At 43.1% G+C, this 20214-nt stretch overlaps 1 protein-coding gene across 3 annotated transcripts; it reads left to right on the forward strand.

The window, feature by feature from the left end:
• Window positions 1-25: 25 nt before the first annotated feature.
• On the forward strand, window positions 26-8288 carry FBXL12 (F-box and leucine rich repeat protein 12). 3 transcript variants are annotated; one of them, XM_076074464.1, is made up of 5 exons: window positions 26-150; window positions 3407-3561; window positions 4723-4795; window positions 5861-6264; window positions 7006-8288. In XM_076074464.1, the coding sequence occupies exons 2-5, from the start codon at window positions 3422-3424 to the stop codon at window positions 7436-7438; spliced, it is 1050 nt and encodes a 349-aa protein (XP_075930579.1). In that variant the 5' UTR covers window positions 26-150; window positions 3407-3421; the 3' UTR covers window positions 7439-8288. The 3 variants fall into 3 exon arrangements, with proteins under 3 accessions (XP_075930579.1, XP_032828218.1, XP_032828217.1); XM_032972327.2 differs by lacking the exon at window positions 26-150 and having other exon boundaries at window positions 3347-3561; XM_032972326.2 differs by lacking the exon at window positions 26-150 and having other exon boundaries at window positions 3351-3544.
• The last annotated feature ends 11926 nt before the right edge of the window (window positions 8289-20214 follow it).

A 20214-nucleotide genomic window follows, 5' to 3' on the forward strand; every position in this document is an offset into this window, starting at 1 on the left:
GCATGGCAAATGCCGTGTTGTCCCAGATTTAATTAACGTACAAGGAAGCCCGAGTCTCGTCGTCACACGCGCGCGGCAGGGCAACTCGGCACTGAGCGAGAGAGAGAGAGTTGCTCCTTTGCTTTAGGGTGGGAGCAACAAAAGACTCTGGTGAGATTTCTTTTTTTTGTTAAACTTGCGCTTTCAAACTTTCGCACGCCTGTACCAACACGTGTGTGTGTGTGGGGGGAGAGGGAGGGAGGGGAGTTAGCTGGGGTATAAAAATTATAGAACATTTATTTTTCTTTAAAGCCACTCGGTTAGTTAACACGACTAACGTATTTGATAGCGTGTTTTAAAATACATGATATTGTTTTCAAGTGCCGATAAGCGGTAGTGGTTTCTGGGAACCCCTGCGAGGGAATGGTATCGCCCGGTGTAACGCGATCTCAGGGGTGGTTGTTATTGCGTGCCGGTTCAAATCCACATTGCTTGCTGCACGCCACCACCACGACAACCACGCTGCAGTTGTTCGTACTCAGCCGCGCAATAATACAAAGGACGCTTTGATTATAATTATTTCGATGGCCACGCAAAGTGCAGTATCCGCTCAAGTCCCCCCCCTCCCCCTTAGGGACCGTCCATAAATGACGTCACGCACCTAGGGGTGAGAAATGTGACGTCACATCAAAATGCGCAACTTTAAATAAATATAGACAGCACGTTCTAAATTTCGATTTAAAGCTTTCGCGACTGCAGGGATTCATATGCTTGGTTCTTTCGGTAAAGTCACGTAGAAGGGAAATAATAAAATAATACGTGACTTTACCGAAAAGAACCAAGGATAAAACACGTTCTACTTAATTAAATAGACTTTGTAATAAATGTTTTCTCCTACAACATCACAGTGCAGCGCCACATTAAATACGCACTACAATGACAAGAGTTTAAAGCGCTTTGAAGCATGGTTTTTTTTTTGGGGGGGGAAGAGCTTTGTAACGTCATATTTGAGGGGGGGGTCTAACTCTTTGTGACGCCGTGTGACGAAGGGGGGGGGTCAAAAATCGTCCAAAATCGCGTGACGTCATTTATGGACGGCCCCTTACTCCATCTCGATTCCTTTCCTTCTTTATCAAAGCTCCATCTTATCTCCCCTTCTTCCATTGCTATCACCACCCATTAAAAATCACATCTCCTTTCAACCAACCCTGGCATCCTTCCATCCATCCCCATAATCACATTCCGCTACATCCCCGTCGATCCCATCCGATCTCAGCTCTCCTTTCATCCACTCTCATTCCACGCATTCCAATCGACGTCGATCTCAATTCTCATCTCGCCTTCCTTCTTTATCACCATCAATGGCTCATCTCATCTCTCCTCGCATCCCAATCACCATCAATTCCGATACCATCTCAACTTTCAGGCATCCCCAGTTATCCTGCCATCACCATCCATCCATCTCTCTCAATGTCTTTGATTTTTGCACACCATATTATTTTTGCCATGATTTATTTTTGATACAGCGTTCTCCTATAACCCCAAGGCGTCTAAGAGCGCTTTACACAAAGCCGTAATTATAATATATTGGGGGGGGCACATCCCCCCCCCCTCAATATTCAAATATGCTCAAAATGCCACCCCCCAATATATTGCTATAAAATAGATTTCTGTTTATATGATTGTGGTTATGGTTGTACTTTATTCATCCCTAATCTCTGCCATTACATACAATGAAACAAGAAAAATGTAAAAAATAAAAAAAACAGAGCAATGTAATACACTATTAGACATTATTGTAAAAAAAAACTCCATCCTATGTGTTAGTGAATTTTTTTTTTTATATTTTAGGCAAGGAAATTCGTTTTCAAATTTAGATTTTTTTTCTGGGGGTGGGACCCCTAGACCCCCTGGAAGAGTTGGTCCCCCCCAATGTTAACTCAATGGCTACGGCCTTGGCTTTACACATCTCGTCTCAACACTTTTAAAAGGGCAAACCCGCGTGGTATAAACTCTCCCAATGGGCCACAAGGAGACGCAGCACCCGGCCTGTTAAATTGGATTTCGTTTTCCAGTAGGTGGCGATGATTATTGCTATGGACATTTTATTGTAATTTGGCGAATTTGGACGTCTGACGCCGGCACACAATGGGCCTGCTCTCGATGTGATCACCGTGAGTTAAAACACTGCTCTGCTCTAATGGTACGAGGGGTATCTTTAACGCCCCCTGTGAAGCAGACGGCGCTTATTATTACATTTAGAAACATGCGTTGAGAGTACAGTGTTTAGATTATTTTGCTGCTATAAATGTCTAAATGGTGGGCCACTTTTGCTGAGCTATCATTTGTGGCCAGGTCGCTTACTGAAAAATAAGTGAATACTTCAGTGGGCTTTGCCTGGTAGGACTGGTATGGTTTAGTTGTACTTGTATGTGTTCGGGTTATTTGTTTAACTTGTATATTGTACTTTGAACTACTGTCGTGTTTTTGTATTTTTTTGTCGTAACGTTCTTACCCGCCCTTACTGGACATCTGTGAAAAAGAGCTTTATAGTTCATCGGATTCCTCCTGTATAAATACACATTCTGATTCTTATTACACCCGCAGTAATATTCAGGGAACGTGGCTGAACACACTACCATACGTTATCAGTGCCGACCTTTTTAGAGACCAATTCAGACATTATTTATTGGTCACCCCGTGCCCCTTATAAATCTCAAAATTCATCCTACAAAGTCCCAGCACAAATGAGAAACACAAATACTGCAGATGAAACAAAATTGCCCTTATTGGAACGGCTGTACGCCGTCTGGACTTTAAAACTCAATTTCCCTGTTCAAGACTACGGGGTAAACCGTATGGGTTGCCAGCTGTGCGCTACCAACTAGGCCCCGTCACCGTACATCGCAGTAAACCCGCATTGACAACTTGAGTACGACGTTTCGCTGCTGATTCCAACCCGGCTTCATCGTGCGAATTACTCTCCCAACACACCGGCGTGCCGAAGTGTAATCTAATTCGGCACGTTCTGTTGACCGTGACAAGCCATTCGAGTTGGCTCTGTCGGGGTAACATTGGTCGCGAAAGCCCTGCGTGTTAAACAAAATAAATTGCGAGTTTTTAATTTGTTAGTTTAGTTTATTTTAGATGAACTTAACAACGTGGCCGCCCACGGAGTGTGACCTCCCACCCCCCCCACCCCCGACTGTGACGTCACCAGTATTTTACACGGGACGTGACGTCACCGCTGTTTACGATGGACGTGACGTCACGTCGTTTTAGCTGGACGCGACGTCACGTTATTTACGCTGGGCGTGACGTCACGTCGTTTTTTCTGGACGCGACGTCACGTCGGTTTACGCCGACGTGACGTCACGTTGTTTACGATGGACATGACGTCACGGCGGCGTCGTCCGGCCGTTGTTAGAAGGCACAGGAGGCGATGGAAGACAACGGGGAGGAGGAGGAGGCCAACGCCGAAGCCGCCGCCGCCGCCTCCGCCGGGCTCAACGACCTCCCCGAGGCGGTGCTCCTCCACATCTTCGGCTTCTTGTCGGTCGGCGAGGTGCTGCGAGTCAACAGGTTGTCGTCGTGTGTTCTCCACGCGCCGCGCGGGGCCAAACAAATCTCACCGCTGGGTGAAGGCCCTCTCTCGCCTCCTCCCCCCATCACCACCACCACCACCAAGCTCGTTGCCGCACTCCTCTGAAGCACCTCACCATCCTGCGACGTTGTAGTGATCCACCCACCTACACGGAGCCCGGGTGCCACGTGAACTGACCACATAATATCTCGCCGTGTCTCTATCGGTGGACGTCCTATAACAATATCCTTAAGGCCGGACGCGTTTCGGTTTTTTTTCCAACTCGCTCTGTCTGTTATTGTTGTCGTTGTTGTGTCCTGAAATCTTGTAACTCAATTTTAACCCACTTCCTAATGTGGTATCGACTGCAAACTTGGTATACTTATGTCATACTGATGACAATACTATATTCTATTATTAAAAAAATATATTTCAAAATATTTTTAATATGTTGTGATTGGCTTGGGTCTAATTGTCCACGATCAACTCACGTTGGCTGTAAATCACCACAGGCCCCTTAGGTTGTGGCAAGCTTCGGGGCCACTTCCTGGAGTCGTGGAGTTCTGCCAGTACAAGTACATTTCATAAAAGCGTGGTTTTTTTAAAAGTGTTTTTTAAATATTACTTTTTTGTTGGGCTTAGTTGTTAAGTCATTCGCCTGGTATGCAGGTGGTCGTGTGCTGTATTTGGAATTTGCGTCTCTACCCCCCCCCCCCCCCCCCCCCGTGGTTCGCGTGGATCTTTCTCCGGGTCTTCCGGGTTTTCCCCTCCACATTTCTAAACATGCGGTTTAGAATCTTTAATTTGGCCGTGGTAAATTTCCACACGATGAGCCACTTTGTTGCGCTACCATTTGTGGCCAGGTCGCTTTGGAAAAGTGAACTTAGAAGCGGCTATGTGGTATCTGCTTTCACTTAGTCCGTTCTTAAACATAAAGGGGTCATGCGTCTCTGCAAGAGATCCGAATGGATATATTGGGAATGTGGAATTTCCACCACTTGGTCGGAAATATAAGTGCTGACCCATTAGTTGTGTTTGCAAGCAGGAGTGGACTTTTAAATTATGTTATTTTGAATGTATGGTTTCATAAAGCACGGAATTACAAATGATTTTCTGGAATTAATCCATCGTTTTGAATCCGCATGTTGCTGTATCACCAGAGTCTGCAAATTTTGGCGTAGACTCGCACGCGACAGATGTCTATGGAAGAATGTTGACTTAACACCCTATAAGGTGAGTGTATTTAATTAGAGCACTAAACTAAAAGGTAATGGTGCAACCCTGCACATGTATTTCTCACACCACGTTGGCGGAAGGGCGTCCACTACAGAGAGCTCTAGAGCAGACCTACAGGGATATATTGTCCTATACTGGCCAGACGTCTTGGAAGATACAAATGCTAAAATTAGTGATACATGATAATGGACCAGCCCTTTGTCAGTCCACATTGGATACAGGCCTAACTACGCCATGTCGATCGTGAAGATTGATTAACCATATTTCACTTAGCTGGTCAGTGTGAGTTGATTTGTAAACATCACCACTGGGGAAACATAGGTGCCAACCACCCACCCCCTGATGTGCCATGACAGCTTTCATAGATGCTTGCTCTCAGAATTTTTTCCAATAGTCTGTTAAGGCTAAACGAGGGGTCTTTGTGAGATCACATTTTTATAACTTTGTTGACACTGTGCAAATTTTAAGGCGCATCTTACTCTCTAGAGCATCTTATAATCGTGGAATACGCTATTGGTCCCTTGCGAATGTGACTTATCTTCCGTCTTGGGTTCTCACCTTGTTAAACGAAATAAATATGATTTGGGTCTTTCGATAAAGTCACGTAGATAGGTTAAAAAAAAATTACCAAAAACTACGATGTTTCGATCGCAACACAAGCGGTCGTCATCAGCCCTTTAATTGGTGGAAACCCACCGCCAATCGCGGTCGCTACCCATCACTTACATTAACATTAGCTGCCCCACCCATGCTGCTGCCATTGGGCTACGCCAATTTAAACCTTTATAAACAGTTTGCCTTTAGAAGCTAAACCCCCTTTTCCTCATGACGACCGTTTGTGTTACGATCGAAACGTCGACGTTTTTTGTTCTTTTCTTTGAACCCATCTACGTGACTTTACCGAAAGGCCCAAAGAATATGAATTTCTGCAATCACTGAAGCTTTGAGTCAAGATTTAAATGAAATAAAGTTTGAACTGAGAAAACATCACGCGTCCGCGTTGCACGTTTTACATCCCACGGCTCCGTCACAGCCGCGTCTCGCCTGATCCCCGCCACACAGCTGGACGCGCGCACACTGCGCCAGGTGCTCCGCCGGCACGGCTCGGCGGCCCTGCATTCGCTGAGCCTGCGCAGCTCCCTGCTGCACCGCCAGGCCTCCCGCCGCCACGTCCTCACGGATGCCGTCCTGCGGGAGGTGGGCCGCTCGAGCCCCAGCCTGCACACGCTCGACATTTCGCACGCCAACCTGCGCCACCTCTCGTTCGCCATGCTGCCCGCGTCGCTGCGCACGCTGCGCCTCGGCATGTGCGAGATGCCGCGCGACTGGCTGAGCCGCTGCGACTCGGTGGGGCCTAGGCTCACGTGCCTGGAGGTCGCCAACGTCCCGTCGTTCAGCAACGACGCGCTGGTGGATGCCGCTCGTGGCCTGCCACTGACGGCGCTGTCGCTGAGCCTCGCGTACCGGTGCGTTACGCGCGCGCGTGTGTATAAGTGTGTGTGCCGTGCCGGGCTTCATAGGTGCTCGCTAACAGGAGTTCTAGACTTAGTTACGTGACGTCACCTTTCCAGGGCTGTTTGACATTATATTTTGTACAAATTTGAAAAGATAATCATAAATAGTTCTTACACTTTTTGTGAATAATGAGAAACTCGTCAGATAGAAAAGTGCGTGCAGTTTGGAAATAAATGAACAATAATACGCGCAACAGATGATTTATAGAAGCAACCTTGCTCCAAATGATAGCTCAAGGAAGTGGCCTATTATGTGGAAATGTATAGCAGCCAAATGTATAATGTGCACAGCTTTGATTCAGATCACCAACTCGGAAGGGTCAAAATTGTGGCTATTATTAGTTTAAGACAGCAGCAGAATGAGACAACGGTTTACCGGTTTCCTCCTCGTTAGGAATCATCAGTTCAGTTTATCCATCATTACGTGAGGATCCCTTGTAGTCTTGGAGCATAGACGATATTTCACCTGTTGATTCCACCTGAGATGGCACAACTTTAGTTTCCAATTCATATACCGTGGCCAATAACAGTGCATCATGTGGTAACCGTTTGAAAGGCGTGGGTTATCAAATAATTGACTCTTATTCACCATGTAAATAAATTGGTTCTAATAATGTTTCACTTCCTAACATGGTACCAATATCTTGCTCTAGCCCATAAGGACAACACTTCGGGTCGGTGTGTCGTGAGCAGAGTGACGGACAACGGGCTACATGCCTCGTGCGAGAACTTTGGGGCTCTGCAGCGGCTGCGTCTGAGCCAGGGCAGCATCACCGACCTCGGCCTGCACCACATCTGCCGGCACATGCCCGCCCTCCGAAAGCTCGAGCTGTTCCGATCAAACAAGCTGACCGACGTGGGCCTGGCGTGCTTTGGCCGCAGCCTGCCCCTCCTCTCCACACTCGTGCTCTCTGGCTGCGCGTTCACCGCAAAGGGCATTGGGCAGGCGTGTCGGGAACTGCCCGCCCTGCGGCGACTCGACTTGGCCGAGCTGCAGCTGACGGAGCAGGAGGTGGAGCAGATCCGCAGGACGTTGCCCAAGTGCAACATCGTCTTGCGGGAGCCTCCGGAAAGAAACCCGCCCGGCGGTTTGCTGCAAGCGCAGGTGTTTGTCGGCAGGAATTAAAGACCCGTGAACAATCTGAAAGCGTGATACCACGGAAATATAATCGTACTAACAACAAAAAAAACAAGCTTGTATATCGCTTTTCACTGCAAGTTATACGAAGGTACATTACCATATCCGTGGAATATAAAACTACAAAGTGTTAAAATATGATGTATCCCATTCATCATATGAAGGCTTAAATTGAATGGAAGTTAAAAGCAATTGGTTTCTCAGGCCACTGCTGGAAATAAGGCCTCAACTAGAGGAAATTAGAGGGAGCTCTTCGAAAGGGCATTTGTTTTACTCTTCCAAGCTTGAAAAGGATGTATACATTAAAAAATATATATGCCAAAACCACCTGTGCTATTAAGAACATGAACGTATTTGGGTATCTGTCTGGTGTGTGTCTGCCTAGCCACTAGATGGTTCTTTGTAATGCTATGTTGGGGAGTGATTTACCGTCTATTGGCCATATACTCTTAGCATTGGGCTGAGTGAAAACCAAATTTTGATGGTGCGCCTTTTTGCAGTTTGTTGGTGGCTGGACCGAAACTATCAAATGTCTGCGCATGAGAATCTGGTTTAGCTCAAGATGTGAATACAAGATCGTAGCAGTGGTTACTCGGTGCTCTGATATTGTATTTGTGTCCATAAATCACTCGGCCTCTGAAAAGTTGGTTCTTTTGATAGTTATTAAGAGGCTGGGTTCAGTTCTACTTGGAGGCCACCTTTTGTTAAAGGTGGGAATGTTTTAATTGGAAAAAATACCTGATATGTGCTTAACAATCTCCAGAAATACTACAATTGTAATACTTTCAAGTTAAGCACATTTTTGAGGTCGGCTGCAAATAAAATAAATAAAAACCTATGCTGTTTCCTACTTTGAAGTGTTTTATTCCACGCGCACAAGACAATCATGTATCCTACTTAGTGGGAGGTCATGTTAAAAAGCTTATCTGAAATAAGTAAGCTAGCTGTAGCAGGATAGAAATGTTAAAATTGTAACACCTTTCAGAATGATGGGTTTGGGTTGATATTGGTGGGACGCGGGTGCAGGATGAAGGAGAGCAGGTTACCAAGATCGACACCGGAGTAGCACCAAGAAATCGGTGACCAATGGCAAGACCTAAAGGTACGAAGGAGATGGTCGTGATGACAAAGAGTGGCCTATGGCGGACGTGACAACTGTAACAAAAGGGAGACAAAGCCACGTGGTTGTGGTGATGAGCCTGTAAGAGTTGTCCCCGAAAGACTGACAACTGGAACAAGGGGAAGACCTAAAGTGGTCATGAGGGTTGAAAATCTAACATTTTAACTTTGCAACAGCTATATATTCTTGGTTCTTTCTTACCGAAAGAAACAAGAATATGAATCCCTGCAGTCACGAAAGCTTTAAATAAAATATATGCAAGAGCTGTGAGGTCTAGCAGAAGTGATCGCAAGGTTTGATTTCATAAACAACATTGTGACGATCCCTGAATATTTTTGCACACACCTCCAGAAAACATGTTGGTATTGTGCACCATTGACTAAAACAGGTCAATTAAATATATTCCTCATATGCTGCACTTTGACCGTTGTTCCTTATAACCACCACTGATTTTAGTTTCAAAAGTACAGTATTTAAGAATAGGCTTGGCCATTATGGATTAGAGCAGTGGTTCACAAGCTTTGTTCCGTGAATCATTGGTGGGTGATCCTCAAGGCCGTGTGAGGTGGCCTGTGGAACTGTTGCAGATTTTTTTTTCACAACGCAAAATTTTTACTGCGTGGTCCATGAACAGTGACCCATGGATTTACTTTGGTAATCACTGGAGTAGGTGTGGGATTTACTGGCTGCTGCTTATTCAAAAGGTGAATTCTTTCTGGAATGTGAATGCAGTTGTATCCGACAGAAGAAAGTGTCCTTTGTAATGCAGGGTTTTATGGTATTCATTGCCACTTTCTGCCATGGCAGAAGCCCAATTTAAAGCCACTAATTCATAATTACAATTGATAATTATAACAGTACTACAATATTCTGCATTGCTGTTCTTGCTTCAGGTGATGCTATTGTTTACGAAATGTATATAAATTCAGTGCATATTTCACCCATTTGGTGTCACAGACGTAAGGGTGAATTAAAAGGTGAAATGTTTTACATCCATTTTATCTGTGTATAAGATTGTAGGATGAGCATTCAGTGTACATTGGGCAAACTCTTCCGGTATACCGCGATCTCAGCGTAACTGGGCAGCCGCTTTGTACTCACCTTTTGCCGCCGCTCATGGAAATAGCCGTCGATTAGTTCCACACTTTTCTCGCAGTGACCTCCAATTGTTTTGACCGACATGTAATGCACGGTGCGCGCCAAAGCGACCGGCGAAATGTCGGAAAAGGTGCGATGGTTTCACAACATATTCTTTGGGTCTTTCGGTCAAGTCAAGGCCGTAATACTGGGGGCGGGGGGGGGACATCCCTTCCAACCCCAATATTCAAATATTCTCAAAATGTCCCCCCCCCCAATATATTGCTATAAAATTGATTTCTGTTTATATGATTGTGGTTATGGTTGTACTTTATTAATCTCTAATCTCTGCCATTACATACAATGAAACAAGAAAAGGTAAATACACTATTGGACATTATTATATAAAAAAGTCCATCCTATGTGTTAGTGATTTAAAAAAATTAGGCAGGAAATAGCAGGAAATTAGTTTTCAAATTTAGATTTTTTTTCTGGGGGAGGACCCCCAGACCCCCTGGTAGATTTGGTCCCCCCCAATGTTGACTCCATGGTTAGGCCTTGGGTCAAGTCACGTAGATAGGTTCAAAGAAAATGACAAAACAATACATTGTTATTTTAATTTGAATCTACGTGACTTTACCGAAAGACCCAAAGAATATGAATTCCTGCAGTCACGCAAACTTTAAGTCAAGGTTTCACAACAGGTCCCACCAGAGAATTGATCCCCCCGTGGTTATTGGTGATATTACAGATTCGGATCCACGCAGTTTGCTCCCAACTTTTTCAGGATAAAAACGAGTTCATACTGTACATTTTTTTTATTTCATAACGGGGTTTTTATGGGGGGGAGGGCAGGGGGCGGTTAGATCACGTAAATATAAATGTGTCGTTAAACCCACCACCACCCGACACAAGCCATTTAGTAAGGTTTGGCATGTTTTGCTTACGCGACAAAACTTGCTAATTGGCTGTGTCGGGTGATGGCGAATTTTACGACGCATTTCTATTTACGCGATCGAACCTATATATATAAAAACCTAATGGATAATTGTGGTTGCGATAGCCAACGTGTTAAACTGATTACATTAAATCTATGCAACCTATTGGCTAGTGACTCGGTCCAAAGTCTTACGGTTCGCCAGCTACGGTGTGTGTTTAAAGATGTTTGCCTTGTTTACAGTGGATAAATGCGGACTCGAATATACCCTGATTTTTCTGCAAAAATGTGTGAGCCGAATCTAAAAATGTTTTGGACGGGGGTATGGGGCCGTCCATAAATGACGTCACGCACCTAGGGGGGAGGGGTGGGGTCAGACATTTGTGACGATGTGTGACGAGGGGGGGGGGGGGGGTGAGAAATGTGACGTCACATCAAAAATGCGCAACTTTAAATAAATATAGACAACGTGTTCTGCTTAATTAAATAGACTTTTTAATAAATGTTTTCAACTACAACATCAGAGTGCAGCGCCACATAAAATACGCACTACAATGACAATAGTTTAAAGCGATTTGAAGCATGTTTTATTTTTTTGTGTGGGGGAGGGGGGGGGGGAAGAGCTTTGTGACGTCATATTTGAGGGAGGGTCTAACTTTTTGTGACGCCGTGTGACGAAGGGGGGAGGGGGGGGGTCAAAAATCGTCAAAAATCGCGTGACGTCATTTATGGACGGCCCCTGTCATGATACCCCCAACACCCAGTGACTGCACCACCTGGCCATCAATATTTAATCACATAGCAGGTTTGAGTGACTGGCGGTCGTCACTGCTGTTTAAATACCACTCTCGACTCTTGATAATTCCAGTGAGCTTCACATTTCATCCATGCATTTCACAACGGACGCTGCACACTGCCACCTCACGCCACGGTTTTAGCGGTGTGCAATGAGGGATGCTTCCCAGGCTGCAGAGCTGCGGACAGGTGCTGAAAATGTACGAGCACAGAGGACTATTACGTTTTAAACCGAATGCCTCTGATCGATTCTGATACGCGCATGCAAAAGTCCAGGCTCCCAGTGACTTATACTCTGTTTTTTTTTCGGTAAAGTCACGTAGGTAAAATACAATTTTAAAATAAAATAAAACAACAAAATTTTGTTTTCTTTTATTTTAAAATTAACTAGATTTAAATTTTGATTTAAAGCTTTCGTGACTGCAGTGATTCATATTCTTGGTTCTTTCGGTAAAGTCACGTTGAAGGGAAACAATAAAATAATAATATATATAAAACAACGTGACTTTAGCGAAAGAACCAAGAATATAACTAAATTTAGTTGTTTTATTTTTAAAAATTTATTTTACCTACGTGACTTTACCGAAAAAAAACAAAGAGTATGAATCCTTGCAGTCACGAAAGCTTCAAATCTATAATCCCAGTGACTTCTTACACGTTTCTGCAGTTAAAATGTCGCCTTGCCCAAGAAATCCGTTGTCTAGGAACAGAGAAGTGATGCATGCTGGTGGCCAAATTGGGGAGCAGGACGAAGTGATTTTTGGGACAGGGATTTATCTCCCATAATTATTGTAAATGTTACGAAAGTTTTTTTGTTGTTGTTGTGTAATCGGCATGTCATCGGGCGAAGTATCCAATCGGATCGCTCACAGACCACGAAAGCGCATCTCACAGAGTTCGCTCCCCGAGGTACTGTCAATTGACCTCTGGTCCACACACGGTAGAAGGCAGAACTTACCACTCGATCTGAATAACAGTCAAACCGATCATTATAATTCTCGAAGCTGGAATGTAGCCAAATTTAAAATGCAAAACCAAATTTAACATGATGTTTTTGTTGTTGTGTGCAGTCATTGGTGACTGGGTTAAGATCTGGTTTAAAGCTTTCGTGACTGCAGGGATTCATATTCTTGGTTCTTTCGGTAAAGTCACGTAGAAGGGAAACAATTAAATAATAAAAATATGAAACAATAAAAACGTCGTGAGAATTTTATTGTTTTATATTTTTATTATTTTATTGTTTCCCTTCTACGTGACTTTACCGAAAGAACCAAGAATATGGGTTAAGACCATTAACTCATTACCTTTCAGGACCTGGTTTATCCAAATTGTGGGAGAAGCTACATTGCCCTCCAAGGGGCCCCACGTACGAAAATAATCCATTATAATCAAGGTCAGTCATCGCTTTCACTGTTCATACACATGTACTTCAATCTCGGTTCGAAGCTTTCGTGACTGCAGGAATTAATCTTTGTTTTTTTTCGGTAAACTCACGTATAAATAAGAAATAATAAAATAACATAATAGCGTACGACGTTTCGGTTGCAACACAAGCAGCCATCATTAGGTACAGAAGAGCTAAATTTATTATTTCTTATTTATACGTGACTTTACCGAAAAAAACAAAGATTACTTCAATCTCCCCACGCACAAATCGGACACTGCAAGCACATAACACATGAAGACACATCAATCCATCAATTGTGAAAGTGTAAGATGTTAAAATAAAGTACACACGTGCATATTCACACACATGTAGATCATCAAAGTGTATCGCGCAAATACATCTGCATATGCATATTTACGTCATCAAGCATTGCGAAGCCACAACTTAAAATAATCTTATAATTTGCTTTTAATCGGATATTGCTTCACGATGTTATAATCAACTACAAAACAATTTCAAAGTCTTTCTTCAGACTTTTAAATACATTATAGCCTGACACCTTAAGGATAAATTAAACGTGTAATTTAAAATGTTGCTGCCTTTATTGTCAGCTTTTCAAAGAAGTTGTGTTCCAGACATTAAAAAAAATATTAAGCTTTAAAAACTGCATACGATCCTACTTAACATTTTTGAAACATGATTTCTAAGTGATATGATTTACACCTGTAATAAACATGGTTTTATTTCACGAAACATAAAATCTAACAAATTATCTACCTGGGAAAAATATACATCTTGCATACAATTTCAAAACAAAGCAAATCCAAAGATAATATTTTGAACTGATAGTCTGCTGTAAAAAAACATTTTCGCATGCTATATTAAAACAATGCATTTCCATTACATACTTCAATAGTGTATATTAGTGTGGAAGAACTCGATCTGTACAGCTGTATAATAACTGCTTAACCAATACATACTTCACTTGCAATGGAACTTTCTACAAACAAACTGAGGGCACTCCAATGGGCTCCCCTCTATCTCCAGTTGTTGCCAACATTTTCATGGAGAAATTTGAGACTGACGCCATCCAGACTGCCACTGGCCGGCCTGCTCTAGACCAATTCCTCGACCACATCAATTCCATACACCCAGCCATCAGATTTACCATGGAAGTCGAAAAAGATGGCAAGCTACCTTTTTTGGATGTCCTAATAAAAAAGAGACCTGATGGTTCAATGAGCCACTCTGCCTACAGGAAAGCTACCCATACGGATGCTTACCTCAAACCGGATTCCCACCACCATCCATCCCAGAAGAATTCTCTCATCAAGACTCTGCACCATAGAGCCCAATGCATATCCGACCAGGAATTCATAGACAGTGAACTCAAGCACGTACACCAAGCTCTTAAGGCTAATGGTTACTCCGACTACACAATCCGCAAAGCTATCACTCCAACCATGAAGAAAGACCCTCTTGAGGAGCCTTTAAAAACCATCACTTTACCCTACATTGCGGGGATCACAAAAAATATTTCCAAAATCTTGAATAAACACAAGATCCAGGTCCGATTCAACACATTACATAAAATCCGTGATCTGGTTCCGTCTGTAAAAGATGTGATTCCGGACATACAGTACCCTGGCATCTACAAACTAAGTTGCGTCTGTGATAGTAGTTACATTGGAGAAACCAAACGACATGTGTCGGACCGCATCCGTGAACACAAAGCAGACCTTAAACACGGTAGGACCAACACCTCGGCCGTGGCAGATCACTGTTATAATTCAGTAGGCTCACATGACATTGACTTCTCCAAGACAGAGGTTCTCTGCAAGCCATCTGGCTACCATGAGAGATTCGTTCATGAGGCTATCCACATAGAGAGACAATTTCAACCGAGAAGATGGATTCTGGCTTAGCAATCATTGGAAAGATTTGATAAACCATTTCGGGTCTTGATTGTTCACGCTTACGGTGGCTTTCAGACCGCATCCATTATTTTCGTCTCCCCCCTCCTCTTTTCCGAACATAGATGGACTCGTCCATCTGAATAACTGCCAAATCGCTCTCCGTGGTGCCAACGCTAAAAAAAACGCCACTTTTTATTGCAAAATTTTCTTGCTGTGGTTTTCACACCTGATGATGATTGCTTGTGTTGCAGTCGAAACGTCGTGAGAATTTAAATGTTTTATATTTTTATTATTTTATTGTTTCCCTTCTACGTGACTTTACCAAAAGAACCAAGAATATGAATCCCTGCAGTCACGGAAGCTTTAAATCCAAATTTAACTGATAAAGTGTTTCGATCAACTCTCACATTCTGTAAGATGCTTTCAATAGGCGGACATGCATACGATAATCACCAAGAAATGCCTGTCCTTAACGCTCGTGATGTCACTCCACGTCGACCAGCCCCCTCAATAGTCATGAACAGGTTACATCCTCCACATGGACCCCCCCCCTCTCATTAATAATCATGAGCAGGTGATGTTACTCCACATCGAACAGCCCTCCTCATTAATAATAATTCACAGGTGACGTCCTCCAAATGGACATCCCCCCCCTCATTCATAAGAATTAGCGGCTGACATCACTCCGAGGCACCTCCTCCCCCGTCCTCAGCGTCAACTCACAACCCTCACTACAAAGGCAGAACCCTCACGTCACGCGATCTCCGTAACGCTATTGAGACATCAAAGTAAAAAGTACATCATGATGAACAAGGGATTATAACCTTAAAATGAAATAGGTCTGTGTCACCGCGGCCTTACAAATTTCACACGAATTGATGCAATTAATATATCACATCGTGGGCTGCTTTTCGTTTGCAAGTTTCAGATTTACTGCAATACACACGTCCTTGGACGGGTAAAAGGCGAGTTTTATATACGTGTGTTAGACACGTGATACAGCATAGTGCATTTCACCACCACCGTCAATGCATACACTTGTAAAGCAGCCATAACCATTTAATTCAATACCGTGTTTAAGTTAACACGTAGTTTTCCGCGGCCAATATGTGTGATCCACAAACATCTTTGGGGTTAGGCCACGTAATGATCTGGGCCAAATGTGTGTCGAAACCTCCACCACCCGACCCAGCCAAATAAACACCACCCAACAATGGAGTCTTCAACTTAGCAGTGGAGCTGAAACAATAATAATGGTAAACAGTAATGATTGGCACATTAAACGCTCGTACAGGTGACATTTACATTTGGCTCTTGTTGGGTAATGAAGGTTCTTAATGACGCACGTGCCCGAAACCCCAAATGTCAACTATAGAAGAGCACTCTTTGGTCCTCTCGGTAAAGTCACGTGGAAAGAAAACAAAATAAATTAAATAATAGCATACGACGTTTCGATTGCAACACAAGCAATCATCATCAGGTACAAATTAAAGAGAAAACAAACCCAGTAAACTTAGAAATATAATGCAATACAACACAGAGAGTCGGCTAACATAACAGTCAACACCCTACCTGGTTGATTACGTTCTTCCAAAGAACCAGGGTAGGATGTTGACTGTTATGTTAGCCGACTCTCTGTGTTGTATTGCATTATATTTATGAGTTTAGGTGTGTTTTCTCTTCCATTGGTACCTGATGATGATTGCTTGTGTTGCAATCTAAACGGCGTATGCTATTGTTTAATTGATTTTTTCTTTCTACGTGACTTTACCGAAATAAGCAAAGAGTAATTCCTGCAGTCACGGAAAGCTCCAAATCAAGTTTATAGAAGAGCATTTTGGTGTCAGTAATAATGACGGCGCACGCTCATTTTGCCGTACGTTACATCGATGCTGGGCATCATGGTATAGACACAAAGGAGAAATCCCGAACGTCAAATGTGGACACGGTCATTTACCGTTATTATAGTGGACGCAAAACCAGGGGGGCAGCCTAACCACGACTTTGTGAGCCACCTGTGATTCCTGGGCAGCAGAAGCGTCGCCCTACAATGATGTGGCTAATCTCGAGTGTTTTTTGATTCGACTGCACCTGAATCGGTAAAGATCCTTGCGGAAGTGGCAGCGGCCCTCTGGGCACTCACCGCTGCTGGCAGCGGAACCTACGCACGAAGACTCACGGGACGCTCCCGAAGAAGATTGATTTATTTTTATTGAATTTAAAAGTCCACAGCGAAGCAGAGCGAGTGAACCGGGCCCCACAAACTCCCCGACGTGGCCATATGAACACTTTGTCATACGGCTTGTAGGTTTGGCCGCCTCTGTTACAGAAAATGGGTCCGGACCAGATGTTGATACCACTGGAGGTCATGAAACCTCGCTGTGATTTCTTTAGTCGCTAACCACAGATGACGTCGCTTTAATTCACTTTCATATCGGGCACATCAAGAAATTGGTATTGCCAATATGAAGCCACTTTAGGTGCTATGGCCCAACAGCTTTCGTATTTGCTGTAAAGTGTGATTATATTATGAAATAAAGTAATTATAATTCAACTTTAGTATAATAAGCTTTGCATATTTAACCAGACCATTCTTTTAGATTCTTTCCTTAAATACTTCGTGTGTGTGTGCTCATCCAGGCAGCATTAGCTGCTTGCCACTAACGATATAACCATCATAAATATGGCTCTGCGAACCAGAAAGGAACGTTCCGTTCAGATAAAGTGCTTTTAATACCACGGTGTACTCTACGTAACGTGCCTCAAACCGTTTACAGGACAATATCGCACACTCCCACGCACGTTCTAGCTCTCCGACGCGTTCTAGGGGTTGTACCGCGTCTCGTTCGGCTTCAATTGTGCGACCTTTTCGCTCCGTGTGCGGGCGGGGTTGTGAACTTCTGCCTGACACATGGAAGCCCGTGGTTGTGCAGAAGGCCCGGACCAAAACATATGGGGAGGCAGCCTTCAGCTTCGACGGTCCTCGCCTTTGGAACAGCCTGCCTGAGGATCTGAAGGCATCAGAATCAGCGAATATTTTTAAACGCAATCTTAAAACGTCCCTTTTTAGAATGGCTTTCATTTAGGATGCTCTTTGTTTATGCTTTTTATTATACTTTTAGTGTATTATGTTACTTATTTTTTTTTAATGTATCATTCTTTTTGTTGTTTACATTGTGTAAGTCGCCTTTATTTTGTCCTGTAAAGACATTCAGTATCGCATTCTTTGCGCGAATTCTGCTACATAAGTAAAGTTAGATTTTAGATTTGAAGACATTTTACAGCATAACCACGGAAGCTTGTGCATTAGAACCTCACACATGCAACACATTCCTGTTAAACAGTCTCAACCACGTGCAGCACTACTGCGCTGACCGGCGCATTGCAGAAGCTCCCACAGCTGTACACTCTCATCTCAGATGGGTTTCTATTAAACTGCAGTAGAAATTTAAAGGAATCTCAGCACACGACGTTTTTATTTGGGTCGACCGGGGTGTTCTTAGAAGCCGTCCATGAATGACGTCACGCGATTTTGGACGATTTTTTGACCCCGCCCCCTCCCCCTCGTCACACGGCGTCACAAAAAGTCAAACCACCCCTCAAATATGACGTCACAAAGCTCTGCCCCCCTCTCCCCAAAAAAAAAATATATAAAGCATGCTTCAAATCGCTTTAAACTTTTGCCATTGTAGTGCGTATTTAATGTGGCGCTGCACTCTGATGTTGTAGGAAAAAAACATTTATTAAAAAGTCTATTTAATTAAGTAGAAGGTGTTGTCTATATTTATTTAAAGTTGCGCATTTTGATGTGACGTCACATTTCTCAAACTCCCCCCTCCCCTACTCGTCACACATCGTCACAAATGTCTGACCCCCCCACCCCCCCAGGTGCGTGACGTCATTTATGGACGGCCCCTTACCAATACGATCCGGTGAACCCAGCAGCATTTATTTAACACGCCTTGACTCTGATCACGAGACCTTGAAGCATGAAACCGGCCAATAGTTTTGTTTGTTTAAGCAAATGCTATTTTGTAATTTGGCAGGTCAATATATAGGTAAAATGTGGAGTTTTGCTTATATATGTTTCGACACACAACAGACAAAAGCCAGTTGTATAAAGTACTGCGACTATAGTTCTGGTGTTCGACAGTAAAATCAACAGGTTTTGTTTTATGCTACTGCTATATTAATAGTTTATTTTCACATGTTATACTGAACCGGTGAAATGTATCGTTAGAAACATCAGTGTTCATTAAAAGTGTTATCACGCTTGACGTTTCATTGACAGTTTCATTCAATGTTATCATTTCCCTGTTGGGTCACAATGTGCAATTGGCCTTAAGTAAATGGGTTAAATTATTTAGGGTTGCGATGATTGTCAATTATCTCAAATACAAAGTACAGTATACGTTTACATACAGAAAATTGGGCTGAAGAGTGTTGGCTCCCTTTATGTATAAGAAATAGGGAGTCATCCAGCTTTCATTTTAAAGGATTACACAGACGGCAACTTCAGCAAAGGAAATCAAACAACGCGTTTGTCATGGGACCTTTTTGTCAGTATCAAAGGACGAAAAATAAGAAGAGGTTTTACCCTTTCTGGCAAATATATACTCTTTGGTTCTTTCGATAAAGTCACGTAGGTATAAAATAAAATAAATCACGACATTTCGGGCGCAACACAAGCGTCCACCTGATGATAAAATAATAAAAATATAAAACAACAGTAGCATAAAACAAAACCTGATGATGGACGCTTGTGTTGCGTCCGAAACGTCGTGATTTATTTTAGTTTATACCCTACGTGACTTTACCGAAAGAACCAAAGAGTATGGATTCCTGCAGTCACGAAAGCTTCAAATCAAGACCAAATAGATACCCTTTTCAAAGGAATCAAGTTTGCATTAACCACAAACAGTACTTGTGGTGAACATGCAAACAAACATGCTCTGACAATACATGCATAGTCCTTGAAAGTGTTCGTCTTTTGGCGTTCGCTGGTCTGACACTGGTGAGACTAGGACATGAAGAAAGCTTGTGTATTATATAGTTTTGCGTTGAGCTAGGGCCCATTTATGAAAGGGAAGCACTGGGCAGTTCACCTGAATTGGTTCAAGCAAGCCTGACTGCTGATGAAACACCGGATGTAAAAACTGGTCCAGAGTTTGCTTGTGTTGCACGAACACTCATGATAGATGATCCCAGAAGGCTGTACCTTCGACGGGTTGTGTATAAAATATATTTTTTATGTAGAGAAACGAATATCGGAAAGAGGCGTTATTTTGTTATAAACATTCCCCATAACTATGCTTAATGATTATTTTGTTATTCTTGGTTCTTTCGGTAAAGTCACGTAGAAGGGAAACAATAAAATAATAAAAATATGAAACAATAAAATTCTCACGACGTTTCGACTGCAACACAAGCAATCATAATCAGGTGTGAAAACCACAACAAGAAAATTTGAAAAAAGTTTTATATACAAATTTTCTTGCTGTGGTTTTCACACCTGATGATGATTGATTGTGT

Source organism: Petromyzon marinus, chromosome 48 (genome assembly GCF_048934315.1).
Source record: "Petromyzon marinus isolate PM22_M1 ecotype Great Lakes invasive population chromosome 48, UKy_Petmar_22M1.pri1.0, whole genome shotgun sequence".
Lineage (NCBI taxonomy): Eukaryota > Metazoa > Chordata > Hyperoartia > Petromyzontiformes > Petromyzontidae > Petromyzon > Petromyzon marinus.